The 27,707-nt window shown below is 51.5% G+C and overlaps 6 protein-coding genes across 6 annotated transcripts; 4 read left to right on the top strand and 2 right to left on the bottom strand.

The window, feature by feature from the left end:
- Nucleotides 1-34: 34 nt before the first annotated feature.
- On the top strand, nucleotides 35-1,663 carry Pdw03_5162 (putative RNA-directed DNA polymerase from transposon X-element; the record flags this gene model as incomplete). The annotated part of the gene is made up of 1 exon (XM_066100970.1): nucleotides 35-1,663. One exon carries the CDS (start codon nucleotides 35-37, stop codon nucleotides 1,661-1,663), a length of 1,629 nt encoding a protein of 542 aa, XP_065957910.1.
- Nucleotides 1,664-4,974: 3,311 nt separating this feature from the next.
- Nucleotides 4,975-6,701, top strand: Pdw03_5163 (putative zonadhesin; the record flags this gene model as incomplete). The annotated part of the gene is made up of 3 exons (XM_066100971.1): nucleotides 4,975-5,239; nucleotides 5,456-5,878; nucleotides 6,148-6,701. 3 exons carry the CDS (start codon nucleotides 4,975-4,977, stop codon nucleotides 6,699-6,701), a joined length of 1,242 nt encoding a protein of 413 aa, XP_065957911.1.
- A 3,415-nt stretch (nucleotides 6,702-10,116) lies between these two features.
- Nucleotides 10,117-13,607, top strand: Pdw03_5164 (reverse transcriptase domain protein; the record flags this gene model as incomplete). Its single annotated transcript, XM_066100972.1, has 4 exons — nucleotides 10,117-10,229; nucleotides 10,286-11,120; nucleotides 11,856-12,775; nucleotides 13,166-13,607. The coding sequence occupies 4 exons, from the start codon at nucleotides 10,117-10,119 to the stop codon at nucleotides 13,605-13,607; spliced, it is 2,310 nt and encodes a 769-aa protein (XP_065957912.1).
- A 1,600-nt stretch (nucleotides 13,608-15,207) lies between these two features.
- On the bottom strand, nucleotides 15,208-19,741 carry Pdw03_5165 (Zn(2)-C6 fungal-type DNA-binding domain; the record flags this gene model as incomplete). The annotated part of the gene is made up of 10 exons (XM_014683648.2): nucleotides 15,208-15,787; nucleotides 15,860-16,282; nucleotides 16,381-16,390; nucleotides 16,878-17,145; nucleotides 17,198-17,911; nucleotides 17,965-18,738; nucleotides 18,791-18,822; nucleotides 18,891-19,113; nucleotides 19,165-19,573; nucleotides 19,626-19,741. 10 exons carry the CDS (start codon nucleotides 19,739-19,741, stop codon nucleotides 15,208-15,210), a joined length of 3,549 nt encoding a protein of 1,182 aa, XP_014539134.2.
- A 1,671-nt stretch (nucleotides 19,742-21,412) lies between these two features.
- Pdw03_5166 (Argonaute/Dicer protein, PAZ) lies at nucleotides 21,413-24,789 on the top strand (the record flags this gene model as incomplete). Its single annotated transcript, XM_014683647.1, has 4 exons — nucleotides 21,413-21,756; nucleotides 21,811-22,940; nucleotides 23,005-23,255; nucleotides 23,314-24,789. 4 exons carry the CDS (start codon nucleotides 21,413-21,415, stop codon nucleotides 24,787-24,789), a joined length of 3,201 nt encoding a protein of 1,066 aa, XP_014539133.1.
- Nucleotides 24,790-25,612: 823 nt separating this feature from the next.
- Nucleotides 25,613-27,372, bottom strand: Pdw03_5167 (Nucleic acid-binding, OB-fold; the record flags this gene model as incomplete). Its single annotated transcript, XM_014683646.1, has 2 exons — nucleotides 25,613-27,007; nucleotides 27,061-27,372. The coding sequence occupies 2 exons, from the start codon at nucleotides 27,370-27,372 to the stop codon at nucleotides 25,613-25,615; spliced, it is 1,707 nt and encodes a 568-aa protein (XP_014539132.1).
- Between the last annotated feature and the right edge of the window lie 335 nt (nucleotides 27,373-27,707).

The following is a 27,707-nucleotide window of genomic DNA, read 5'->3' on the forward strand; positions in this document are numbered from 1 at the left end:
CTAATCGCTCAACCCTTCCGGTGACCCTCCCATCATGGCTGGTCCATCCACCCCCGACTGTCCCATGGACGCGCGAAATGCCGAATACACTCGGCCCCCCGACCCCCCCTCCCCTACCAACCTCAACACGCGCGCTGGAAAACGGATGAAAGCACCAAAGGGCCAGCTGCCCCCCGGTCCTCTCCCAAAAGGTGCCAGCGCCATAACCACAACCGTGTCCGCCTCTGCTGCCATCACCGAGCGGCTGGACGCAAAGGCCCGAGAGGCCAAACTCCTGAGGGAGGTCTTTGAGACCTTCGCCAAGACGGTTGACACCTTCGTCGCCTCTTGCAAAGACGACAAGCGACCCATCGCACACCAGATTAGCTCCCAGGTGGTGAATTTCATTTCTACAACCTACTTTGCGAGCACCGATGGCAACGACTTCGCCTCGATCAGGGCCCGAAGCGACCCGGAGACAACCTCCAAAAAACCCACAACCTGGGCGGGGATCGCCCAGACCCCGAAAAACCCTGACATCGAATCTCAGGCAAAGGGTACCCACCGGGTAGCCATATCCAGTAAGGCCGCCCCGACGTCGGCCCGGAGTGGGTCAACCCTCACCTCCCAACAAAGAGACGACCCTCGCATCCTGGTAGTCCTAAAGCAGGAAGACCGCCTTGCTCGCAAGGAACCATATGCGATACGAAAACAACTCGAGAGTGCCCTCAAAGGAGTCGCACCTCACACCGACATTCCTAAGATCACCCGCACTGCCACAGGGTGGGCGATCACGCCCGGCCCCCTAGCCCGCCCTAGCCTCATCACTGAACAGGGGCTCAATGCCATCAAGGACGCACTAAACGCCCACAGCGTTAAAGTCCCCCAGAAATGGTACAACTATGCGGTCCCCGGAGTACCCCCCTCGATACAAGCCTGGGACGGCACCCTTATCCAGACCGGCTCTGTGATTGAAGATGAGGTCTTCGCGCAGACGAAGCTTAAGCCAGTCAGCTGCCGTGCCTCGAGGCATGGAGCCAGCCCCACCAACCACAACATCACCTGGGTGATCTCTTTCCTCAGCCCAGTTGCCCCATTCACGCTCTTCAGCTGCAGCAGCGTCGCCAGGGCCATTCTAAAGAAGCCGCAGATCCAACACCATAATCCTGGCTGCCAAAGCTACTGTCACGCAGCCCGGTGCAATCGTACCCCCCGCTGCTCGAACTGCGCAGCCCCAACGAACGAGCATAACGGCCCCTCCGGGGCTAATTGCACTAACCCGGTTAGATGCGCCAACTGTCACGGCCCACGACCTTCAGGGCACACTGACTGCCCAGTCCGCCCTTCTCGCACTGCGAAGGGAACACTTAGCTTCCCCTCCCGAGCTGAGGTTGATAAATTCCGACGATACGGCGACAGATGGTATAGAGATGCCCACTCTACACCTACTCCACCACAAAACGACGACACCTCCCCTACGGCACACACCAGCAAGAGGAAAGTCCCCCGGGTCGGGGAGGACGGTTTCCAAACTGTCACTAGGCCGTCCAGGAAAGCAGCCTTTAAAGGCAACTTCGCGTGGACGTCGCTTAGGGGAAACAACGAGTCCCCACCTAGCTCCCAAGTCTCTATCCCGACACAAGAGATGGACGTCGACAACAGCAGCCCCGCCTCGTCTGAATGATAGGACACCCTAATAGACTCAGACGCGCGCGGCGCGTACGACCCTCGGTCCCACGGGAGGTCCTAGTTAGACTTCCGCACGACCCAGTTTGGGTCGAAGGTCTCGACCCAGAACCCAACCCAGTCTGGGTCTGGGTCGAAACCTCATAACCCAGACCCAACCCAGACCCAGTGACTGGGGCCCCAGAAAACCCAGTATAGCCCCAGTTCGACCCAGTTTCTGCATAAATTATGGCATAAATATTTAAATAACATACTGTCATTTTCCCCTGTTATGGTTTCTACATCGAAATGCTACACTCTCTACCAACAAGGCAAAGGAAATTTTAAGAAATAACCTCGTTCTCCAAAGTAATATATCTGGTTCAAGATTAATTACTTCTTCAAATGCTTTATTTCATATGGAAAGGTGGTATGTGTTGGCTGCTGGTTTTCTCAGGCGTAGGATTGCATTCCATTTAAAATACAAAGTATACCCCAAGTTGCAGATATATATATTCAACACACATCAACGTAATATATATTTTCATCTACAGAGTAAAATAATTTTTGAATTCATTTATTTCTCTTCTTCTGTTTAATTCTAGAGCTTATATAACTATGGATAGATATCTAGTAAACTTTTATATTCAAAACTACTTACTACCTCTTAATCTACTTGGTATATGCGACTTGAAGGGAGGGTAGGAAGAAATATTTTGAGAAGGATTAATGGAACTGGGGTGGGAATTGGGGTTTGACTGGGGTTTTACTGGGTTTACTGGGTTCTTACTGGGTTAAATGGGTTATGACTGGGTCTTGACTGGGTCTTGACTGGGTTATCTCAGGGGTATTTCTTTAGACCCATATAATTTTAGTATAATAGACCAATCAACAAGAGTAGGATGATTTACTATATTTGATATATCAATATTCCTAGACACTTCTACAACTTTAGTGCATTTCTACCTTTGTACGTTAAAGAATTTCTCCCCTTACATCCATTTGTATATATTATATGTCATTCTCATGTTATGTCTCAAAGCCAACTTTCCGACTTTGCATCGTCGCTCTATGGTGGTGATCTTGACGATCTCTCATATATTTCAACTGGACAAGTCACACCATCCGCAAGTCAACACACAATCGACTCAAACTTCCGAAGACCAGATGATCCCCTCCCAATCCCCCCTTTATTGAAACGCGTTGGACCCGACCGTAGGAAAGGGTTTATTCTATACGATACAATGTCACATAACGATTTTGTGGACTGGTGGTTAGAGACTGACTACGGGAGGAAAAGCAAGCTTAAATGGGATTCGAACCGCCATACAGAGATCTGGAATAGCTACCATCAGGTAGCTCAGGGTATTGATGGCGCACCAAAGGTTATGTGCAAGCGCTGTGGGAAGATCCTAGAGCATCCTTATACACTAAGCCCGAACAGCACAGGCAAAGCGCAGTATCATGGCACATCAACCATCCAGAAACATCGGAAAACGGCTGGTTGTTTACGGTCGGAAAAGGGGAAGAAAGCGGAGATTACAAACTTCCTACAACGAGAGGTATATTTTCTATCATAAAATCAAGTAACTATACTAATTTATTATTATTCTAGGGAGAAGTTTCAGCAAGCATACCCTTCTTACAAGAAGATTGGGAGGAGGATCTCCTCCAATTTCTTACTCTCAACCGGCTCCCATTCCATCTGATCGAGCATCCATCATTCAAACGCATCATCAATAAAGCTCGTTCCGCCCCATCCCCTCCAGTGATCCCATCTGCCGATACCATCCGTCGCCGATTGGGCAGTCTAGTCAAAGACCGGCAGCAGCGTATCCTTCGTACGCTGCCTTCTGGCTCAAAGATATCCATTGCGCTTGACTGCTGGACATCTCCATTCTCGCAGGCATTTATGGCTATTACTGGCTATTTCATTGACAGTGATTGGGTATATCGTGAGGTACTACTTGGGTTTAAGCCGCTTCATGGTACACATACCGGCTCTTACCTGAGTAGTGTTCTTATAGAAACCCTAGTGGAGCACAACATTGAAGATAAAGTATTCGGGTTGACAACAGATAATGCATCAAACAACAAGACATTAGCTACTGCTCTCCAACAGGCTTTGTCAGATGATACTATTATCACCCGAATACCATGTCTTGCCCACGTTATCCAGCTCAGCCTCAATCAGCTTCTTGCTCGGATCAAGGCAGTTCCATTAAATGAATCAGCCGAGACAAGGTGGACAGAGAAGCAGTCAAGGCTAGCCCAAGAAAATGCGAAGCAAAGTCAGATCTCCTCCACACTGAACAAAGTCCGTTACCTTGCGATTTACGTCAATGCAAGTCCCCAGCGCAGAGAGACCTTTTACAATCTTCAGACAACTAATATCAAGATCGTTCCAATCCAAGATGTAAAGACACGATGGAATTCTACGTTCCTCATGCTTCGCCGGGCAAAGAGGCTACGTGCTATCTTCTCTTTATTCTGTACAGAGTATGATTGTGAGGAGATGCTACTCAGCGAGCAAGAGTGGCGTCAGATCGACTATCTTCTTTGTATCACCGAGCCCTTCTTTGATTATACAACACAGCTATCAAAGACTCGAGATGTCACTGCCCACTATGTGTTTAAGATCTACAACAAACTGTTTGATCATCTTGAGCGATCACAGGCACAGCTACGCCGAAAGCGTGTCCCATGGAAAAAACAGATGCTAGAGGCCCTTGAAGCTGGTCGGTCTAAGCTTGATGAGTATTACTCCCAAGCTGATGATCTTCGAGGGAATATCTATGCAATCAGTACAATGCTTGCACCGGTGAACAAATTCAAATTCTTCCTCTCCAGTGATTGGGATCAGAAATGGCGAGATACCTATCGACTTGCTTTTGAACAAGCCCTTGTTCCATATCAAGCACAAGTTAGAATAAGCAGTCGTGATCTACAAAGCTCTCTAACGATAGCCCATCCAAGCTCAAGGCTAGAGGAGATGCTTGATGGAAGGGATATACAACCACGAGCCATTACTGATGAAATCAGTCAATATCTTGACAGCGGTAAGTAAATACAAAGAGTATGTGTGATAATAATACTAATATAGATATAGATACTGTTTCTGTTAGGCCGCTTACTTTCTGGAAAGAGCACCAGGCTCGCTTTCCGGCCATTGCTGCCCTTGCGCGAGATACACTCTCATTTCCAGCAACTGGCGCAGGAGTTGAACGCCTCTTTAATACCGCTCGAGATATTTGTCACTATCGTCGTGGTAGAATGAAGAGTGAGACTGTCGAGGCATTAATGATGTTTCTTTGTACAACGAAATTTGATATGGAGGAGCAGGAAGCAACACTTCTTGAGAAAATTTTCTCCCAGGATGAGCTTGAGGCGGCAAAAGAGGAGAGGGAAGAGAAGCTCAGTGAGATTGAGGTTGATCCAATTAGTGATACAGAGGAGCAGGAGGATGAACTGGAAGATAAACCAGGGGATGCAATTGAGGTTGTAATTGAGGATAGACCAGAGGATATACCGGAGGAGAGGCCCTTACCTACAAGTGAATATGGTCGTCCTTGCTCGCCATCATTACCACCAACCTGTACACAGACACGAGCATCAGGGAGAAAACGTAAAAGCAGGGAAGATGATTTATTTGAATACCATTAGCTTGCTTGACAAAGAATCCTCAATTATACGCATCTCTTTTACCCTTTTTACAAATAAAATTAGATATAATCAAGTAAAGCAAATACTCAAAATTACCGCGAATAAATGCATAAGTTATACATTTAGAATCCTTAGCATGTTTGTTTAGTTTGTAACCCAGTTTGGGGCCCCAGACCCAGTACTGGGTCGAACCCTCCGACCCAGACCCATTACTGGGTCGAAGGGTTCGACCCAAAACCCAACCCAGACTGGGTTGGGTCTGGGTTGGGTCTGGGTTTTACTGGGTCGTGCGGAAGACTAGTCCTAGTCTTCTGGGCCAACGTCCGAAGACAGACGGCGTGTCACACAACCGCCCTCCAACTTGCTTACGAATCCGCATGCGATGTGGTCTGCATCCAGGAGCCCTACGTCTCTGCTCCAACAAAGAAAACGGGACACCCGGCATACGATTGCTACGCCCCGACCGACGAATGGGATAGCTCTGACCCTACCTCCTTCGAATCGGAGAGACCACGAGTTTTTACCTACGTGAGGAAAAACTCCGGTGTCACGGTGCGAACCGTGATGCTTAGTTAGAGGAAGATCACGGCACGTGATCTCCGACCTGTTTATCTTGAACTTCAGTTCTAGATCCTGTTGTAGCTCTTCGAGCTACGTCTTGTATATTAGCCTGCCCCTGCCTGTGCCTGTGCCTGTACCTGTCAATGAGAATCTGATCTGTTACGACCTGTCCCTGCCAGTCATCTCCTATCATACCGTCCTGCCAGCCCGCACCCTGACACTACGTAGCTCCCACCCCTAGGAGTTGACTGTCTGAAAATGTCTGAACCGCCCCGAAAGCCCCCGAACTGAACTCTGGTAGACCCGGTCCTGAGCAGACCGCTACCACTGAAGAACCGCCTGCTACCGCTGAAGAACCGCCTGCTACCACCGAAGAACCGCCTGCTACCACTGAAGATCCGCCTGCTACCACCGAAGAACCGCCTGCTACCGCTGAAGAACCGCCTGCTACCACTGAAGATCCGCCTGCTACCACTGAAGATCCGCCTGCTACCACTGAAGAACCGCCTGCTACCGCTGAAGAACCGCCTGCTACCACCGAAGAACCGCCTGCTACCGCTGAAGAACCGCCTGCTACCACTGAAGATCCGCCTGCTACCACCGAAGAACCGCCTGCTACCGCTGAAGAACCGCCTGCTACCACTGAAGATCCGCCTGCTACCTGTAAAGTCCCGTCCGAGGAACCTGCCTGCACGACCAACTGGTCTCGAGAAACGAGACATTGCAGCCGTATCGCTAGCTGCGTGTGCTGCGTATGCAAGAAAGAAATACAGCATGTTCGCAATTACAACCGCGGACATCGAGACTGCACTGAACCCCAAGACCGACACTGAACCTGACCCCGTGTCTGCACTGCCTGAAGAGTTTAGAGACTTCGCCGAAGTGTTCTCACCCAAGGAAGCCGAGCGCTTGCCACCCCACCGATCATACGACCACAAGATGGTCTTACAAGAGGACAAACCCTTACCTTTTGGGCCCCTCTATCCCATGTCCCGAAATGAGCTCGAGGTCCTGAAAGACTGGATCGAAGATAACCTGAGGAAAGGGTTCATTCGGCCCAGCTCCTCGCCCGCTGCCTCGCCTGTTCTGTTCGTGAAGAAACCCGGCGGAGGTCTCCGCTTCTGCGTGGATTACCGTGCACTGAACGCAATCACTGTTAAGGACCGTTACCCGTTGCCGCTGACCAAGGAAACCCTGAATAACCTGAAAGGGATGAAGTTCTTTACGAAGATTGATATCATCTCCGCCTTCAACAATCTGCGAATTGCGAAGGGACAAGAATACCTGACTGCCTTCCGTACGAGATTAGGACTGTTCGAATCATTGGTGATGCCATTTGGTTTAACTGGAGCCCCCGCATCCTTCCAACGATTTATCAACGACACGTTACGAGAGTACCTGGACTGTTTCTGTACTGCTTACCTGGACGATATCCTGATTTACAGCCGCACGCGTGCGGAACACATAGAACATGTACGAAAAGTCCTCCAGCGCCTCCGAGAGGCAGGCCTGTTCGCAAAACTATCGAAATGCGAATTCTGTGTGTCCGAGACGAAGTTCCTTGGTATTATCATCGGTGAAGATGGTATCCGTATGGACCCCGACAAGATCGAAACGATCGTGAACTGGAAAACACCGACCTGTCTGACTGATGTGCAAGCCTTTATTGGTTTCGGCAACTTCTACCGCCGCTTTATCAGAGACTTCTCGAAAGTCATCGCCCCGCTCGTGAGACTCACGAAGAAAGACGTCCGTTTCGAATGGACACCTGTCTGCCAGCTGAGCTTCGAAGCCTTGAAGAAGGCGTTTACATCTGCCCCGGTTCTGAAAGCGTTTGACTGGTCCAAGGAGATAGTCCTGGAAACAGACGCGTCTGATTTTGTCTCTGCCGGTGTACTGTCTCAGTACGATGACGCTGGAATACTGCACCCTATCGCATTTTTCTCGAAAAAACACTCCGCCGCCGAGTGTAACTATGAGATATACGATAAAGAACTGCTAGCCATAATCCGCTGCTTCGAAGAGTGGCGTCCCGAACTGGAGGGCACACCCTCGCCCGTGAAGGTCATAACTGACCACCGCAATCTGGAATATTTCACGACAACGAAACTCCTGAACCGCCGCCAAGCCCGATGGTCTGAATTCCTGTCCCGGTTTAACTTCAAGATCACGTACCGTCCCGGAAAACAAGGTGCAAAGCCCGACGCCCTGACCAGGAGGTCAGAGGATATCCCTAAAGAGGGGGATGAGCGCTTAGCGCATCAGAGCCAGACTGTTCTGAAGAAAGAAAACCTACAGATAAACGTCACAACACGACAGAGAAACGGAGTCACTACAACCACTCCACCTGAACTGCCAGACCTGCCAGAAGAACCGCCTGCTACCGCTGAAGTCCCGCCTACTATCACCGTTCCGCCCGACATTGCCGATCCGCCCATCACCGCTGCTCCTGAAACAAGAGTCCGATTCATCGAGAACAACCTGCCCGAACCACCATCTACGATCAAGGATTTACTGCTGGAAGCCTACAACCAAGATAAAGTAGTACAATCTATCCTGGAAGCGTTAGACAAGAACGCTAGCCGTCACCCTGAGATTACACTTGCCGACTGCGAACGAAGAGGCAACTACCTCTACTACCGGAACCGCTTGTACGTCCCTGACAACGATGAACTGAAAGCTGAAATACTGCGCCTGTGTCATGACAAGCCCACCGTGGGACACCCTGGCCGGTCGAAGACCTATGAACTGCTGTCCCGAGAATACTACTGGCCTAGAGTATACCAGTACGTGAGCGACTGGACCAAGAACTGCCATACCTGCCGCCGTATCACCCCCGCCCGAGAAGTCCGTCAAGGGATCCTGAGACAACTGCCCGTACCTGAGAGAGCCTGGCAAGATATCAGCATGGACTTCATCACGCACCTGCCCCTGAGCTACGGTTACGACGCCATCCTAGTCGTGGTAGACCGTCTGACCAAGATGAAGCACTTCATACACTGCAAGGGAACCTGCAACGCTGAAGAAGTCGCCCGCCTGTACACCGGTCATGTCTGGAAACTGCACGGCCTGCCGAATACCGTTGTATCTGACCGAGGACCCCAGTTCGTGGCCCAATTCTGGAAACACCTGACAAAGCGCCTGCGAATCACCAACCTGCTGTCAACCGCTTATCACCCGGAAACTGATGGCCAGACTGAACGCGCGAACGCCGTACTGGAACAATACCTCCGAGCGTATGTGTCCTACTTACAGGACGACTGGTCTGAATGGCTCCCGCTGGCCGAATTCACTGCAAACTCTCATTACTCCGAGAGCACCCGAGTTTCTCCGTTCTACGCGAACTATGGGTTCCACCCCCGCATCGGGTTCGAACCATCCCAGCCTGCCAGTCACCCTGCGACCCGAGACGCGGAAAAGTTCGCTACACGAATGCAAGAACTGACTGAGTACATCCGCGCCGAGATACTGTCCGCACAAGCCCGATACGAAGAACAAACGAACCGTCACCGCGCCCCTGCCCGCCGATACCGTCCTGGACAACTGGTCTGGCTGAACGCCAGGAATATCCGAACCCTCCGCCCGCAGAAGAAACTGGACTGGAAGAACCTAGGCCCCTTTAAGGTCCTAGAAGCTATAAGTGCACACGCTTACAAGCTCGAACTGCCTGCTAGTATGAAGATCCACCCTGTGTTTAACGTCAGCCTGCTACAGCCTGCCGCCACGAACCCGGTAAATGGACAAGTTACTGAACCCGCACCGCCTGTCGAAGTCGAAGGACTGGAAGAATGGGAAGTTGAAGACATCCTAGATTCCCGCTGGGAACGACGAGGCCGAGGAGGCCCGCGTCTGAAGTACACCGTCAAATGGATTGGTTACGACGAACCCACTGAAGAGCCTGCTGAATACCTGGACCACGCCCGCGAGATCGTACGGAACTTCCACCGAAGATACCCGCACAAGCCTCGCCTCGACGGAGCTCGGCTCTAAGGGAGGGGGTACTGTCACGGTGCGAACCGTGATGCTTAGTTAGAGGAAGATCACGGCACGTGATCTCCGACCTGTTTATCTTGAACTTCAGTTCTAGATCCTGTTGTAGCTCTTCGAGCTACGTCTTGTATATTAGCCTGCCCCTGCCTGTGCCTGTGCCTGTACCTGTCAATGAGAATCTGATCTGTTACGACCTGTCCCTGCCAGTCATCTCCTATCATACCGTCCTGCCAGCCCGCACCCTGACATCCGGCCTCAATGCCCAACAACACCGGTCTAGCCAAGACCGAGACCTCCTCTGGGTCAATGTCAATGGCTTTCTCATACTCAATATCTACCGCCAACCGACCACAGACAAAGTCATTGACTATGTAACCAACCTTGCCCCCCCACAGAACTCCCTAATCGGAGGGGATTTCAACGCTAGGAACGAAGCCTTCGAACCCGGCGTCGCTAACGCTAACCGCGGAGGCGAAATTGCACAGTGGTCAAGCGACAGCGGCCTTGATTTCATCGGAGAACCAGGAGTGCCCACTCACCAGGCGGGACACGTCCTCGATCTCACTTTCTCCAACATACCCTACGCCTCGACAGTCGTCAGGGAAGACCTTGCCACCGGGTCTGACCATGAGTCCCTCGTCACTCGCATCCCGGGTCGCGGCAGGGTCCCCCTCGAACAATACAACTATAGAGTTCCCGAGTCTAAGCTACCAAAACTGTCTTCCCTCATCGGGACTGGGATCCGCTCCCTACCGGACCCAAGCAGCATCGAGACCCATGATCAACTAGACCAGTTCGCGGCGACTCTCACAGCACTTTTCCAGGACGCTATAAAGACAGCCGGGTCCCTGAACCGCACTCATACCTTCACCACCCCGTGGTGGACCTCCGAATGCCAAGCCAAGCGCCAACAGTGGCTAGGCGTAAGACACACGGATCCAGATAAGGCTGACACCGCTAAAAGAGCTTTTCTCTCCTGTGTACGCTCCTCGAAAAGGGCCTACTGGAGGGACCGCATTGACAATATCAAAACGGACTCTGACCTATACAATATCATCAGCTGGCATAAATTGGGCACCGACCTTAAGGCCCCTCCCCTTCTCGTCGATGGCCTCCCTGTGGAGGACACCATGGAAAAGGCGGAGGCCCTACGCCGCGCAGTCCTTGGCCGTTTTAGCCCAGACGACGACCTACCAACGGACCCTATCCCTATCACCACAACCTCCAGCCTTCCATGGCTACAATCTGTCACAATGGAAGAAGTTGAGGCTAACACAATTGGCGTCTCCAGCACGTCGCCTGGCTCAGATAGGATAACTGTGCGCCTACTCAAAGCCTGCTGGGAACACCTCAAAGACATAGTCCTCTCTCTGTTTAACCGATGCCTCGCCCTCTGCCACATCCCCCTGGCCTGGAAGGTCGCGGAGGTGGCTATGATACCCAAGGTCGGCAAGAAGGATAAGTCCTCCGTGCGCTCCTGGAGACCGATCGCCCTCCTATCCTGTCTCTCTAAGGGACTAGAACGAATCATCGCGAAAAGAATTGCCTGGACTGCCCTCACCCACGGCGTCCTCAGCCCCCAGCATGCGGGGGCTCTACCCAAACTTTCCGCCACAGACCTAGTCGCCTCCTTCACCCACGATGCCGAAATGGCACTCTCACAGAACAAGCAAGTCACCCTAGTCACGATGGACGTCCAGGGTGCATTCGATGCCCTCCTCCGGAGACGACTTCTCAAGCGCATGGGCGAGCAGGGCTGGCCACGAGAACTGCTACTTCTTGTGGACAGCTTTCTCACCGGACGCAAAGCCCGCGTCCGGCTGGAAGGCTCAACCACCCCTGAGTACGATGTGGTCTGCGGAACCCCCCAAGGCTCCCCATTATCACCAGTACTATATATGCTCTACCTAGCCGAACTCCTCAATATGGACCAAACGCTCCGTTTCGGGTATGCCGACGACCTAGCTCTATACCGAGCCTCCCACGATCTCACCCAGAATGTCAGACTCCTCGCTAAGGACGTTCAGAGCATTCTTGCCTGGGGAGAATATAATAAAGTGGCCTTCGCCCCCGAGAAACTAGAGATGATCCATATCACTAGACATCGAGGGGATGAGTCCCCTTCAATTGTAGTCAACGACCGGCTCACCATCGACCCCGTTCAGGCCAAGAAACCAGGATACACACCCACTCTCCGCTGGCTGGGAGTCTTTTTCGATAGAAAGCTCACATGGAGAAGCCACATTCTCGCCCGGGCGGGCAAGGCACGCGCTGTCGCACAACATATCCGCAATCTGGCCCGCACGACCTGCGGCCCGCCCGCGAGCTCACTTCGCAAAGCAGTCATCACCTGTGTTATACCCTCCCTAACGTTCGGAACTGAGGCCTGGTATGGCGGCCGGAATAGGCCCGCAAAACAGGCTAGCAAGGGCACCGTCAGCGCCCGTGTTGGCTGGCATATCAATGTCATCGAGTCGACCCTGGCACTCGCCATCCGCGGCGTCCTCCCTGTATGGCGCACCACACCAACTCCCTCGCTCTTTAGGGACGCGGGAATCCCGTCTGGATACGCCACACTTGAAGAGGCGAAACTACGGTTCGCTCTAAGGCTTAACACCATCCACAAAGGTCACACCCTTGTCCGTCGCATTCGACCCCCGATGATCACCCGAGGCCGCGGCACCGGCACCCGCCAACCGGCAAAGACAATTATCCAGAGACTTGGGAGCATCCTCCCGGAAGTCCCAAGACCGACCCTCTCCCCCCCGCACTACTCACCGGGCTGCAGAATAGATCCTACAGGGGGTATAGATAAGGCGACCGCGTCTAAAGCTTTCCAAGTCTGGCAGGAATCACTCCCACCCACAGATATCTGCGTCTTCTCAGATGGCTCCGAGCAGTGGCAGGAGGGCATCAAGTACGTAGGCTATGGCTTCGTACTTATGGCAAACGGCACCCAAATCGACACTGGCGCTGGCGCTATCAACTCACGCTCTCATGTTTTCGACGCCGAAGCAATCGGAGCCTGGCGAGGGCTCGAACGGGCAATCGCGGTAGCTCCGCCTAGGTCGAAAATCTGGCTCTGTATTGATAGCACATCCGTTATCTGGTGTATTAGGGGGAATGCCTCGAACTCCTCGCAATGGGCATTTTTAGCCTGCCACCGGGCTATGGAACAGCACAATATCAGTCTCCGATGGGCCCCTGGGCACACTGGGATCGAAGGGAACGAAGCTGCTGACACCTTAGCCGGTGAAGGCGCGCTACGCGGTAGTGCTATAGGGATGGAAGCCGAACCCACGATTAGCGGGATCCGATCCATCTTCCGGGAACTTCGGAACGAGGCTCGCTTGCGCTGGTGGGACACGGTCTCTCAAAAACTCTCCCAGTGGTACCGACGCTGGTCAGACACCTACGAGATTGATTCACTGCCGGAACTCGAACTCCGACGACCAGCGCTCCACCGCTGGCTTGCCCTCCGCTCGTCGCATGGCGACTTCGACTGGTACCACCGCAAGTTCAACCACGAAGACGCCAAACTCGACTGCTCATGCGGCCGCCGAAAGTCACCAGAGCACCTCGCTCTCTGCCACAAAACCCAGAGGTCTTTCCGACACTGGCCAAAACGCCCCCCGACACCTCCAACCGACAGGACAGAGGCAGTCGCCTACCTTCGCAGCCTGGACCCCAAGCAGTTTGTTGAACTACTGGAGCTCACAAGCTTCTACTCGCGGGTCTGCACGAGGTAACTCCTTCATTTGTTTCCTCAACAAAGTCTTTTGGCACCCGCCAATCACCACAAACCTGGACCCCCCGGGACCCCCCGGGACCCTCACCCCCATGATGGCCGGCTCACATGTCGGAGACAGCTGTCATCAACTGGCTACTCAGCCCTCGCATTTACGAATGCATGAACTGCAATCTGTGGAGAAAGATCTTTGTATTATAGAAACCATAGCACTGCACGTCCCAATACCCCATGGGAGGTCGCAGGAGCAAGCTTTCGCTTGCTCCCTGCCGGACGTTAAATATATCTACCTACCTACCTACCTTCCAGTGCTCTTGAAACACAACAGCCGGAGAAAACCCTTTTGTAAAACAACCTCCCAGCCCTTACCCCGATAGTCCGATTTCAAACGATCCCAAATTAAATCGCCCGTTCCGACGTGGGCCCAAATTTGCTACAATGGGAATTCGCTAACTGCATTGGGATAACTGGGTTGAAATGGATTCCTACTTCTTTCGAGGCTTGAACAAAAGATACCCATTAGCTCCGGAGAGACCACGGCCAGATCAATTATGTTTGCACCTTGTCCATAGTAAAAGCAGCCTGTTAGATTCTGTGGTTTCACTAAATAACAGCAGAGGTATTCCTCGAAAAGCTAGAAATCCAACTCGACGAAGACGTCGATAAGCGTTGCTTTCCACATGGTTGAATCGGTTCATATGGAGCGGTGCGCCTTTCCAGGTTACACTGGGCCTGTATGGTTATAAAGTCTTTGAAACGGAGACAGCACCTCCTCAGTAGCCTTTAGTTTCGCGCAAAAATCAAAGTTTACCATCTCCTTCGAACAGCACAGAGCTCGGCAGTATCTGTGTTCCTAGGCGCGGTTGATATAGAGTACTATCGTCACGGTGCAGGTGAGATTCACCATATGCTGATCGTGGCATGGCGTGGCGAAACCTAGCAAATATAGAGCTTTCTTCGGAATTAAAGAGACAGATTCGAAGATCCAGGAAAGAGATCAATTCTCTCGATATTGTGCAAGACGAAATGCGGCTGCCTTATCCTTTTGGGAATGTTGAGTTGCAGCGAGTGTTATTCATTGACCTCCATCGGTCGAGGTTGAGACGTCGGAAGAATAAGCGGGCAGGATCAAGTTAAAAGTCCTCTCATGATCTGCGGCTGCAATTGCTGAAACGAGTGCGTAGAGCGTGCGATTTTGCAACTATCATACCTACATGGTCTATGGAACCTATCTTATAAGTTCTTAGCTCCTGATTAAATGCCCGAGGCCATCGAAAAATATATCACTCAGAGAACTAGGTGTAAAAAGTTGATGTTACCTAGGTAGCACCTCCCTTTTGGATTAATGCAGAAGCAGTACCCAATTATGAAGATGCTCTTAGAGCTTCAGCCAAGGGGAGATTCCAATGATCCAAAGATGAGGGTACAAAATAACAATTCCCTACATAGAATTGTCGAAAAGGAATAAAGGATATATGACCCAAAAAAAATGCGTATAGATAAGATCATTTCTGTTGAATGTACATCAAAATTGAAAGTTGCTTCCGATTGCCAAATTGGCACACTATTGTACAATTTTTGTAATTTACACATAACCCTCTCTACTGCTTCTGCTCAGTCTCAGTCTGCTCGACAACCTGCTCGGCCTCCTTCGCCTCGGTAACCTCCTGCACTTGGCCCACCTCTCTCACACCTTCGGTTGACTCGACATTATCCTGAGCACCTTGACGTTTGTTGTAGGAGGTCATCTTCTCCAATCTCTTCTGCTGGTGGCGCTGGTGGTCCTCAGGCGTCAAGACCTTGCGCTTAGCAAAGGTGACAATCAGCTTGCGGCCGTACGGCGCCTTGCGGGAGAGGACTTCCTTAGCGTGGGAAGCGCTGGTCTGGTCGGCGAAGTCGATGTGTCCGAATCCACGCGGCAAGCCCGTGCGACGGTCGACAGGGATACGGACATCGGTGACACCGGGAACATCATCGAACAAATCTTGCAGATCCTGGTCCGTCAATTCGTAGGGGACGTTGCCGATGTAGAGGGTCTTGCTGGGCTTGCCGTCGAGCGCGGTTCTGTATGTCGAGTTGGAGAACTGTACCACCACCTCGCGGCCTTCCAAAATGCCTCCATGCTGTTGCGTGATTGCTTCCGTAGCTTCCTCGATGGTGCTGTAGGTAACGTAGCCGAAACTGTAAAGAGGGTCAGTGTCTGGTGGGATTTCGGCTGCATTGCTGCCGCAATCGTCGGTCTTGGGAACTTACCCTTTGCTCAGCCCGCGGGCATCATGAACGATCAGTGCGTTCTCCACGACACCAAATTTCTCAAAGTGCTTGCGCAGATCCTCCGCGGTCACGTCGAAGAAGAGGTTGCCGACGTACAAAGTTGTCTTCGGTACAGGGCCCTCGCTAACATATTGACGTCGGCGTTCATGTCTTTGCAGGCGGATTTGTTCTGACTTGGATTGCTGTGGTCTGACAGACTCGACATATCTAACCGGAATTCGTGGACTGCCTTCATCGGTCGAGTTTAACCGTGTCTGTGTGAGGGTTGGGTAGGCGAACCGTGTAGCGGCGAGCATCGGAGTGGGACATGTTGAGCGCAGCACTGCGCTGGAGGCGGTGATCGATGAACGCGAAGCCGCTGGGGACAAATGAAGCTGAAAAACGGCCCGGCGGAAGCAGTGCCTAGAGATTGATTGTTTAGCAATTGTCAATCAAGATCGAGGGAGCATAAGATATAGGTTTTGGACTCGGACTCAGATTCGGCATTCAGCATGACTTACATCTTGGGGACTGAATTAACACAAGATGTGTTAATATCGGATTAGAAATAATATGCTGACCGGAGAAGAATTGCACGAAGCCAGATGACTTTTTCCCGGCAGATAAGCCCCGACACGTGACGGATATGGTGCCAGTGAAGATGAAGTAGATTTTAAAAAAAGCTTTGGACTGGATCTTGTATCTAGAGAATACTTGATATTTCATGGCATAATACACTCAACCAACCCGGCATCAACAGAATCCATCAAATAAACAACATCTATTCTCACATCGCCTGAATTCCTCCGCAAAAATGGCGATCATAGTCGCTAGCACGCACACCAATCCATCCGATAAACAAGAAGCAGAAACTCACTTCTTTACTTCGAGTCCAAAAAAGAAAAACATATACAGGTATCACAAAGGCCCAAAGCAAAGCATTTTCTGGCAAAAACATAAGGATTTAAATCAAGTAGAATACTAATACATTTCGTTCATTGGGAACCTTGACCCTGACCATTGTTTTGTTGGGGCATTTGCGGCATGCCAAATCCCGTTGCTGGTACACCTCCACTATCGGGACTGTTGGAGGATGCTGAGAACATTGTCGGTGGCCGCGGAAGACCAACAACCGATGACACCCGCCCTGAGGGCAGAGGGCTAGGCACGGAAGAGTGTGACATGCTTCCAGACTGTGGAACTGTTTGGCGCTGTGCATCAACCATAGGCCAGAATTGGTTTGATGTGTCGAGGATTGGATTCTGGATGTATGTGTCCCAAGCATCCTAATGTCAACATATTAGCATTGAACCCCGAATCCCAAGAAGAAAGACTTACCCAATCCAGATTGACCTGCATGTCCGGCATCTGCCCGAACATGCTGCTGAAGGGCGAAAGCGCACCTGGCATTTCGGCCGAGGCGCCCATCCCGGCTGCTCTTATTCCCATTGGTGAATCGCTCATCCTGAACATGGGATCAGCAAATGGCGGCGGGCCAGGGTTCATCGGGCTCATCCCGCTACTCAGCAGGCCGAGGGTCATGGCCGCGTTCTGCTTTTCGTCTTGTGGTTCAAATGAAGCAGCTCCGGCGGCATTTTCGAGGCTTGGGACCGACATCTGCAGCTTGCTGAGCATCACACCTAGAATGCTGGATGCTTTCCATGCTTCCATGCTCTCATCTCGCGACTCGTCCCAAATATCTTTCGAGAGTTGAATTGCGGCAGTCATTTCATCGCGCCGCTCTCGGCCCCAGGTGTACGTGTCTCCCGATGGTCGGCCACTCACCTGCAATGACAAGCCGTGATACAGGTCGAGAGCAACAATGGTGGCTGCGAGTAAAAAGTCGGCTGAGCTGAGAGAGTTAACTCGGCTCTGGCGACTGCGTAGGCGTCCGTTACGCGTTTCCGCGTGTAAGAGCGCCTGAACTTGTAATAACTCCATTGCCGAGTCGATACATGTCCTTCGAGAGTAGGTAAAACGAGGATTTTCTCGTGCACGAACCACATAAGGGCGATGAAGCACACACTGAGCTTTGTTGTATACGGCCATTACCTGTAGAAACGGTTAGTATCGATGCAAAGTGTGGCGCCTTTCAGGTAACTGACAGAAAAACGTGACATGATAAGATTAACAGGATCCAACTGGCACTCCTCCATAGGCCGAATACACAAGTGATCAGGGATCAGTTCCCTTGCCTGTCGGAGCTCCGCGTCGATTTCCATCACCTTTTCGTAGGGTGCCGATGAGACAGCAGAGCTTTGTTCAACCACATGACTGAATGCATATGACAGGCGCGCCTTCGCAATCAAATACGAGACTGGTGTTGGCTCGTTCAATTGACGAGGGGGCGGGAGCTCCTTGCAGTCTTCATCGAAATCATCATCGTACAAATTCCGTGGTAGCTCAGTATCGCTATCTGTACCCCGGATCATGCCTGGCAACCCGACCTGGTATGAGAACAGAAGGTCGGCTTGGCGCACGAAGGTCCACACTCGTCGTCGCATCTCACCTTGGAAAGGTGTGATGTTTGGGAACATTTTGGAGTCGCGGTGATATCCTGATCGCATTGCTAGGCGAACAACAACACCAGTCATAACCCAAATCGAAATGTCTGCCTCCCGAGTTTGAGAGAAATCACCTTGTAAATGAAACACGAGCGCCTCGATCAAGAAAGGGTGAGATTTCGTGTAGTCAGCCAATGTTAAGCACTGTGCTACAGAATTTCGGAATCCCCCAGCCATGTCCAAAGACTTGTCCCGAAATTCAGGTGGCTCATCGCCTTCGCGGTGGTAAGACAGCATTGCTAATCTCATCATTCCAAAGAGCATAGCGATCCAGACGAGTTCGGTTGCGGCAGGATCATCCCAATGTTTATTATACTATCAGAGTCAGAATCTGAAATCACAATGAACTTCTTCTCAGGGGCCTTACCTGTGCTTGAAATGTGGGCCCATGAAGAACATCTAGATAAAGTCAGTTTCGAACGAAGGATCTTTTTCGATCACAGGCTACGGAAATAGCTAATACTCACGGATTGCAGGGTCATAGCAATTGAAATAGCGAGCAATAAGAATGTCAGTTGTGTACTTGGAAGGTAAGCCCGTCATAATCTCGCTACGGCTCATCGCCTTATTGATACCAAACAACAAAGTTGCGCCTGGTGTATCACTAGCTGGCCGGGCAGCTTTGACTTTCTTAAATTGCTCATCGGCTTGTTTCTTGTGAGTGGCGAAAAAACTTCGCACCTCGGAGATCTATGCGGCAGGTTAGGAAGACTCGAGTTCGGATAAATCTCCCAAACTTACATCGTTCAATACAGAGGCCCAATGAGCTTCACTGATATAATAAGACTTGTTGTTGTCCATCTTCATGATACCAAACGACTTCGTCACCTGGTCCGTGTCGCTCTCTTCGGCGCCCTCCATGCCCTCCTCTTCGATATCGATGTCATGGGAGAACCGAGTCGAGCCCACACTACTGTCCCCGGAAATCGCCGCCATAGCAGCAGCCGGACCTGCAGACTGAGAACCGTTTGTCATCAACGAAAGAACCAATCCTTCCAACCGATCGATGCGATTTTGCATGTCATCCGGTGTGTTGGACGGCTGCTGGGATATAGTCTTCTTGCGCGAGTTGGGTTGCGCATAGTTACATGAAGCAGCATCTCCTCGTTTGATGCAGTTTTCGCAAGGATTTGTACGATTGCATTTCAGCCTGAAACCATTAGAAAAAGAAAATTGACTTCAGCCATGTCTTGAATACTTACTTTCTATGCCGACAAGGCCCACATGACAAAGGTACTCGGTTTCGTTTCCGGACGACTCTGTAATCTGGAGAGTGACCAGCACTCGAAGAATTTGTAGAAGGGGGTGTCGGGGTCATTTTGGTGGGGAATGGCATGATATTATATGTGTACTCAAATTGCGGTGATGTGCTTGGTAAAGCAACAGGCATAGATGATTCAGTGCACGTCAATTCAGCAGTTCAGCTGGGCGGGGCATGCAAACACGCTGTCAGTCTGCACTGCCCTGGGACCGTATCAAATGCGCCACTCGGTTGTTCCGCCAACTCATCCAAACAGCCTTCTCGGTCTGATTGCAAGCCGACTCCTGAATATCTGTACGAGGTTCCAAACACAGTTTGTTTCCTTCCCTGGTCGTAGCCACGTATGCACAATTTGGCGCAACGTCAATGCCAGAGGATTTAGCTCCTGTCGTTAGGAACGCGCGCCAGGCCTAGAGCTTGAGATGTGGTTGATGCCGTTGGCGACTATTTTGAACGGTCGGAAAATGTGATCTAGGCGCACGGTATCACTAGATAAATTGTGGGGTAATGCGATGTACGGATGTGCGTTGTCGAAGCTTGCGATGTGCGATGGTTGAAGGAGGGGTTTGAGATGCTGCGCGGGTGGATAACGAAGTTGGGGGCGCAAAATCAAACTCGGAAGACTATTGAGATATTCCGACCTAAGTGTGGCGATCAGGGTCACCTTTTCAAGTCAACGACAACAACAAAGAGATGACCATGAGAAAATGAAGCTAGGCAGGTATCTAGGTCCGCGACGAAATGATGATTAATCCGTTATCTCCGATTTTGCCTTATCACCAGATGATCTCACCATGGGGCTGCCTGGACACATCCCAAGTTAAGGCTCATGCATGGAGCATGTCTTCAAATATGTGAGATGGTATGTTGCCTTCCTTTAAGTACACTAATATGCTCTTCCTTTCTGTCGAGGCTGATCCAGAGTATGCCCTTGACTCTGATATCGTCTTCATTTTACTAGTTCTGATCTTTGTTGTAGGCTTCCTTTTTCCTTGGCTTGACGCCAATTGGCTAGCCATACGACGATCAATGACTCATAGGTGGGATTCAATCTAATGTGCACATGTCTCGAAATCTATAAAGTACGGAGTAGTAAGCTGATCTATCCAAACCCTTATACGAAAAGAGAGAGATGTATGCATGAGAATTTAGAGCCACACAAAACACAACAACCAACATGTGCTACAGAATAGTACAATAGTGTGGGGACCATCCTATCTATAATTTTCGAGCTTTGCGGAAGTCTAGCACAGATCGACAGAAATCAACGGAAGTATACTTACATGGCTAGTGAAACATAAGACTTTTCCTATCACCAAAATAGAGTCACCATACACTGCTGTTATTTCCTCACATGTATCTACCGGTTGACCGCTTGCTATATGTACAAAGTAGACATGGCAAAAAAGGCGAGGAAGTACTATGGTCACATCATTCATGCAGCTAGAAGCTCCTTACATCGATGTCCCTAGGTATATAAATAGCATGGGTTACCCAATTGTCACACTGGTCATACTACAGTCACTCCATATACCCCTGTTAACTGCCAGCACATCAAACAAAGAACGTGTACGGAGGAGTACAAACGATACACCGGGTGTCCACCGCACTCTAAATCCTTAATAAGCCGTCTACCCCCCATTCCCGTATTTCCCACCACCTTTCGTTTAATCAAAAAAAATTGACAACGAAACCAAAAAAGCCATCTTTGTCCAGGTTCTTCTAATTATGAGTGACAATAGGGGTCGTGGCCGTGGTGATCGTGGCCGTGGCGATCGTGGCCGTGGCGATCGTGGTCGTGGTGATCGAGGTCGCGGTCGCGGAGAAAGTCGTGGTGATTTAGGCTTCCGCCCAGCCGGCAGAGGCGATGGAAACCGTGGAGACTTCCGGGGTGATTTCCGAGGCCGAGGGAGTGATAGGGGTCGCGGAGGTGACTTAAGAGGCGGAAGTGACCGAGGTCGTGGCAGAGGTGGAGGTGATTTCCGCGGTCGTGGTGATTTTCGGGGTAGGGGGGATTTCCGCGGCCGTGGAGGGCGTGGAGGTGCTACCAACTTTGGCCCACCTATCTTCAGGTTTGCCTTTCACAATTCGCTGCTAATTGAGCAAATCTAATCGTTTGCCTTTAGACAAGGCGAACCCATCCCACCTCCTAACACCACCGTCACCAAGACCGAAAACGACCTTGCCAAAGCTCTTGCTGTGAGCGGTCAGAAGACCCCCCGGCAGGCAAAATATCCCGAGCGTCCTGGTTACGGCACAGCTGGCAGGCCGGTGACTTTATATGCGAACTACCTGCCGCTGACCCTGCCAAAAAAGCAGCTATTCCGCTACCATGTGTCCATTGCAGCCGACTCTGCAGGCCGATCTGCCCCGGTGGGCAAGAAGGCCCGACACATTGTCCGTCTGCTGTTGGAGGAACACTTCCCACAACAGAAGAACAGTATTGCTTCAGACTTCCGGTCTACACTAATCTCGTGTGTCAAATTGACCGAGGGTAAATTCGATGTGCGATACAAGGAGCACATGGAAGATGACTACCTGGATCCACCCCGGGTGCACCAGGTTACCTGTCAGTATTCTGGTGAAGTCAATCCTGCTGATTTGGTTAACTACCTGACCTCCACCAACGCCAGTGCCATGCTTCAATCCAAGTCTGAGATTGTAGCTGCTCTCAACATGATCATGGGAAACCACCCCAAGACGGACGATCAGGTCGTCTCTGTCGGAGCCAACAGACACTACAGTCTGCGTCAGGATACCATGGAATCCTTCAACCTTGGCGGTGGCCTAACCGTTCTGCGTGGATTCTTTGTTAGTGTGCGTGCTGCGACTGCTCGTGTGCTTTTGAATGTCCAGGTCAAATATCTGGCCTGTTACAATGAAGGACCCTTGGGTAATGTGATTCAAGCCTACGGTAACAGGAACACTTATCGCTTGGAAAAGTTCCTCAAGAGCTTACGTGTTCGCATCACCCATATCACCCGCAAGAACAGTCGCGGTCAAGCCCGGCCTCGCATCAAGCCTATCTATGGACTGGCCAACCGCGGTGATGGTGGCTCATCGTCCAACCCACCCAAGGTTTCCCGCCATGGTGCTGGTCCCCAAGATGTGCAATTCTTCCTGGCTGAATCTAGCCCTCAGCCCGTTGCCGTACCTAGTACGTCCGAGCCCAAGGCTAAGAAGGGAAAGAAAGCGCCCAGGGCCGGTCCTGCGGAGGCCGGTCGCTACATCACCGTTGCGGACTTCTTTAAAAAGGGTCCGTTGATCTTCATTTTTCCTTTGACTCCTCCCTCCTCGCATGATGCTGATTTTCCTCTTAGAGTACAACATAACTTTGAATGCAACCCTCCCAGTGGTGAATGTCGGGTCTCGTGACAGACCTGTCTACCTCCCCGTTGAGGTCTGCGAAGTTGAGCCTGGCCAGCCAGCTAAATCCAAGCTTTCTGGTGATCAGACATCCAGTATGCTCCGCTTTGCTGTTATGGGTCGAAAGCCGGGTCAGAATGCCCAGTCGATTGTTACCAAGGGCGTGGGTGTGCTGGGACTCGGCGAGCCTCTGAATGCTACACTAGTAAGCACTCCCTCGATCCAAAAACTTTTGGTCAAGATATCTAACCTTCCTTGTACAGTCTGCTTTCGGCATTAACTCTTCTACTGAGCTGATCACGGTTCCCGGACGTGTTCTCCCCGCCCCAAATGTCTACTATAAAGACGGAAACAGGACCAAGGAAATCAGAACCCAATTTGGCAGCTGGAACATGCGCCAGATCCAGTTCTCTAAACCTGCAGCCATGAAATCCTGGACTTATCTCTACATTGACCTGGAGGGCTCTCGCCCAGTCTTCCAAAACCCAGATCAGCTCAACGCGTCTCTGCAAGGCTTCAGAAAAACACTCAGGGATATGGGAATGGCCGTGGACCCCCACAAGCCCGGCAATCGCGTTGTCCTGACCGGTAAGAACGACGCCAATGAGATCCAGCAAGCTGTCGTCGATCTCCAAAAACAGCACAACCCAGACTTCATCCTGGGTATACTCCACACTAAAGACACTGGTATCTACAACTGCGTCAAGCAAGTCTGTGACGTCCGCTGCGGAATCCGCAACGTGAACGTCCTAGCAGAGAAGCTCGTCAACTCGAACGACCAGTACAACGCCAATGTCGGCCTGAAAATCAACCTCAAATTGGGCGGTGCGAACCAAGCCCTGCGCACCGCCGACCTCGGAATCATCTCCGAAGGGAAAACAATGCTTGTCGGCATCGACGTAACCCACCCCTCGCCAGGCTCCGCCAGCACAGCCCCCAGCGTGGCAGGTATCGTCGCCTCAGTCGACGCAACCCTCGCTCAATGGCCTGCCGAGATTCGCGTCCAAGGCGCCCGTCAAGAAATGGTCGCTGATCTTGAAAACCTCCTCGCCTCGCGCCTCCAGCACTGGCAGAAACTAAACAAATCCCTCCCGGAGAACATCATCGTCTACCGCGACGGCGTCTCAGAGGGCCAGTACAACAAGGTCATCGACGAGGAACTCCCCCTCCTGCAGGAAGCATGCAAGAAAACCTACCCGGCAAATCAGACAAAGAAAGGCCTCCCGCGTCTGGCCATCGTCGTCGTCGGAAAGCGCCACAACACCCGCTTCTACCCAACAACAGAGCAGGACTCCAACCGCGAGAACCCAATCCCCGGAACCGTTGTCGACCGCGGCGTCTCCGAGGCCCGAGACTGGGACTTCTTCTTGCAGGCTCACTCCGCCCTCCAGGGAACAGCCCGTCCTGCACACTACTTCACCGTCTGGGACGAGATCTTCTACCCCCGCCACCCGGCTGACGGCCCCGGCCCCGGCGCGGCTGATGTCCTCCAAGACCTCACTCACAAGATGTGTTACATGTTCGGCCGTGCGACGAAGGCGGTTAGTGTCTGTCCACCGGCGTACTATGCCGATCTGGTTTGTACGCGTGCTCGATGCTTCTTGAGTGATCTGTTCGACCCTGTGTCGCTCGATGCTTCTGGTTGTAGTACCAGTGGCACTGAGGGAACCGCGGATATGTCCCGGATGGTCGATGTCAAGATCCATCCTAATATTGCAGATATTATGTTCTACATCTAGATTTGGTTGAATTTGGATCTTTTGGAGATCTATGCGCGTTGCGTGTTTTTTGGGAATCTATTTGGAATCTACATGGTTTGACTTGAATTCAATTGGTGGTGGAACTGACGTTGACATTGGAACAACTCGGTGGATGAATGATGGATATCACGTTGGACCTGGAAAACCTACTTACATTCGCTCGCTCAGCCTTGGTCTATGGAAATTGTCATTTGAAAAATCCTGTCTTGATCAGATTCGATAGTTGGACAACAGAAACTGACACCTAGTGCACTCTCTTGGACAGTGACATAGCTGTGAGGCTCAATTGAATCATTGAACGAGGACATCTTCCATGTTCCTTCAGCGGACGTATACTATGTTGTTCTGCGATGCGTAATGTAGGAGAGGTGTTGCAAAGTAATCAAATCAAAGTAAAATACCATAAATAAACGAATAAACGAATCCTGCTCTCATGGAAACAAACTTGTTCACTAGTGACATTTCGAGTGCAAGGTACAGAGTGGTAGAAAGAAAGGCAAAAGAAGATAGACAAGAAGGCCAAGGGTTGAAGAAAGTACACGCGGGCCAGGCATTCCACACTCGACTCCAACCGCACAGTCCCTAGCGCGAAAGGGGAAGCCTTCGGCCTCTTTATTTTTTTTCGGTGATTTTGCAGTTTCGAGGACAATGTCCATTATTCATGCGGGTATCGATACATAGCTCGTGAACGGAAAGAATCGGCCGATGCTTGTCGTAGAACAGAAAGACGGAGCTGAGATGACTTCTCCGCTGACGAGAGATACATGTGTGGTATCAAGCTAAGCCCTAGAGTGCCACTGTCTCACTCGTCTCCATGGGTCCAGCTGGGCTGGTTGTGGGTAAGAGGGTTGCGCTGCGCGGTGGCATTCCTCCGAACCGGCTCGGGGGATGCTTCGTCATAGTTGTCCCAGTGAGACTCCATCATCTTGTTGTGCTTGGTGTGTTGCTGGGTAGGCGGTTGGGGGGACTGCTCATCGTAGTTATCCCAGTGGGACTGCATCATCTTATTGTGCGCATCATGGTTCTGGATAGGCTCGTTCCCCTTGGCGGGGGATTCATCTGCCAACTCGAATTGCGAGATGAAATTCTTGTTGCGGTTGACGATGTTGCCGCCTGTTGGCAGATGTTCATCTTTTCGCTCGCGCTCGGAGAGCTCAGGCTGGCCTTCGTCGTCGAAGAGACGATTCTCGTAGAGGCGCTTGCCGCGACCTCCGAATGAGCTAATGATCCGTGCCTCGTCCTCGGATTCTTCATCGGTGAGCTCGAAGTGGCGGTCTGCATCGCGACGGGGCTTGGTCACGTGGGGCTTGCCTTGAGGGGATCCGGTGCCATCTTCGTTATCGCCGAAGCCAAAGTGACGAACTTCTTGTCCGCGTGGGGCGCGTGAGCCCTTCACGGGGGTCTCGACGTCGTCGAAGTCCCAGTGGGTTGCGTGCTTGGTGTTGGCCTGCCTAACTTCGGCCTTGGACTCGCGCTCCGAGTTGTCGCCGCCAATCTCAAAGTGGTTGTATTTTCCAGGGACGCTTTTGTAGAAATGACGGTCCTCGTCGACGGGCCCTGCGCCGCCGACCTCTTCGCCGCTGATGTCGAAGTGCTTGAATTTCCCGGGGTCGGTTTTGTAGAAATGACGGTCTTCGTCGACGGGTCCTGTGCCAGTCTTTTCGTCCCCTTGGTCAGCCTGGGGAGCACGGCGCTGGGACTTCGAGGGGGAGTCGGGCATATCGTCGTTCTTCTGGAAGATATCGCTTAAGTTGCGCGTGGCAGGTCGCCCAGACGAGCCTAAGGGAGGCACATAGGCGGGAGCCTTCTTGGTGGGAGACAGAAGTTCATTCAAGGAGCCCGCTCCGTAAGGGTCTTGGGTATACTTCTTGCTGGAGGATGTAGGTCTGGGTGTCTCCTTGCTCGGTGAGAGGAGCTCGGTCAGGGAGTCGGCTGAGTGGGGATCTCTGATGTGGCGCTTGCCTGGGGATGCGCAGCGGAGGGGAGGTTTGGTCTCCCCGTTCTGAGAAGCAGCCTGCGAAGGTGCCAAAGCCGCCTCAGCGGATTTGAGGAGACGGAGTTGGTCTTTTCCATCACGAATGGGCCATTGGCGTCCGCGCGCTCCAATGACCTCCACTTGCCTCAGCAATGAGGCCTGGTCCCAGTAAATTCGAATCTGCTTTATCAGTTGATTGGCGTCGAAGTGGACGATGTGAACCTGCAGGATAGTGCATTAGCTTTCGATAACGCCACGCGCGTTGGGGAATTTACCGTGGGGAAAGTCGCGACACGGTCGGCCAGGAAATTCTCGTCGAGCGAGGGGAGATAAACCCCACCACCCTCTATGAATTCAAGGGTTGTCTCAATGTCTAGGCATAGCGAATTTGGTCCTTCAATGGCGCTGATGACCTGGTTCGATTTCGTTTTGACCACCTCCGCGTTCTTCAGCACATGAGTGATGACATTGTCGGCCTGCTCGAACTTTGTCGTGGTAGGAACATAGATCAGTGACACATCATCAGCCAATTTAGCAGTCCTGGGGTTATCCAGGAACCGCTGGTATTCGGTCTTGAAGTAGGACATTGTCAACTGTATAGGGACAGGGGGTTTGAAGGGAACAAGGTATTCCAGAGAGGATGGCTACTCTAGAAGACTCTAGAAGTAGGCCGGATAAGGTTGAAGTTCCAAAGAAACTATCAATCAGAAGAAGAGAGAGATAAAGAAAGAGAGGACAGCAGTTGTTCAAGGCCCAGGTGCGGGAGTACAACGTACTCAGATACAAAACAATACACAGGGGATACGCTAGAACTAGTTAGTCCTCGGTACCTTGCATATATATGCAAGTGTTAGATAATCAATAGTGAAATTGGAAAATGCACAATGCAAATACACGGAAATCCCTGAAATCATCTGAAAAC

This window comes from Penicillium digitatum, chromosome 6 (assembly GCF_016767815.1).
Source record: "Penicillium digitatum chromosome 6, complete sequence".
In the NCBI taxonomy this organism is placed as follows: domain Eukaryota; kingdom Fungi; phylum Ascomycota; class Eurotiomycetes; order Eurotiales; family Aspergillaceae; genus Penicillium; species Penicillium digitatum.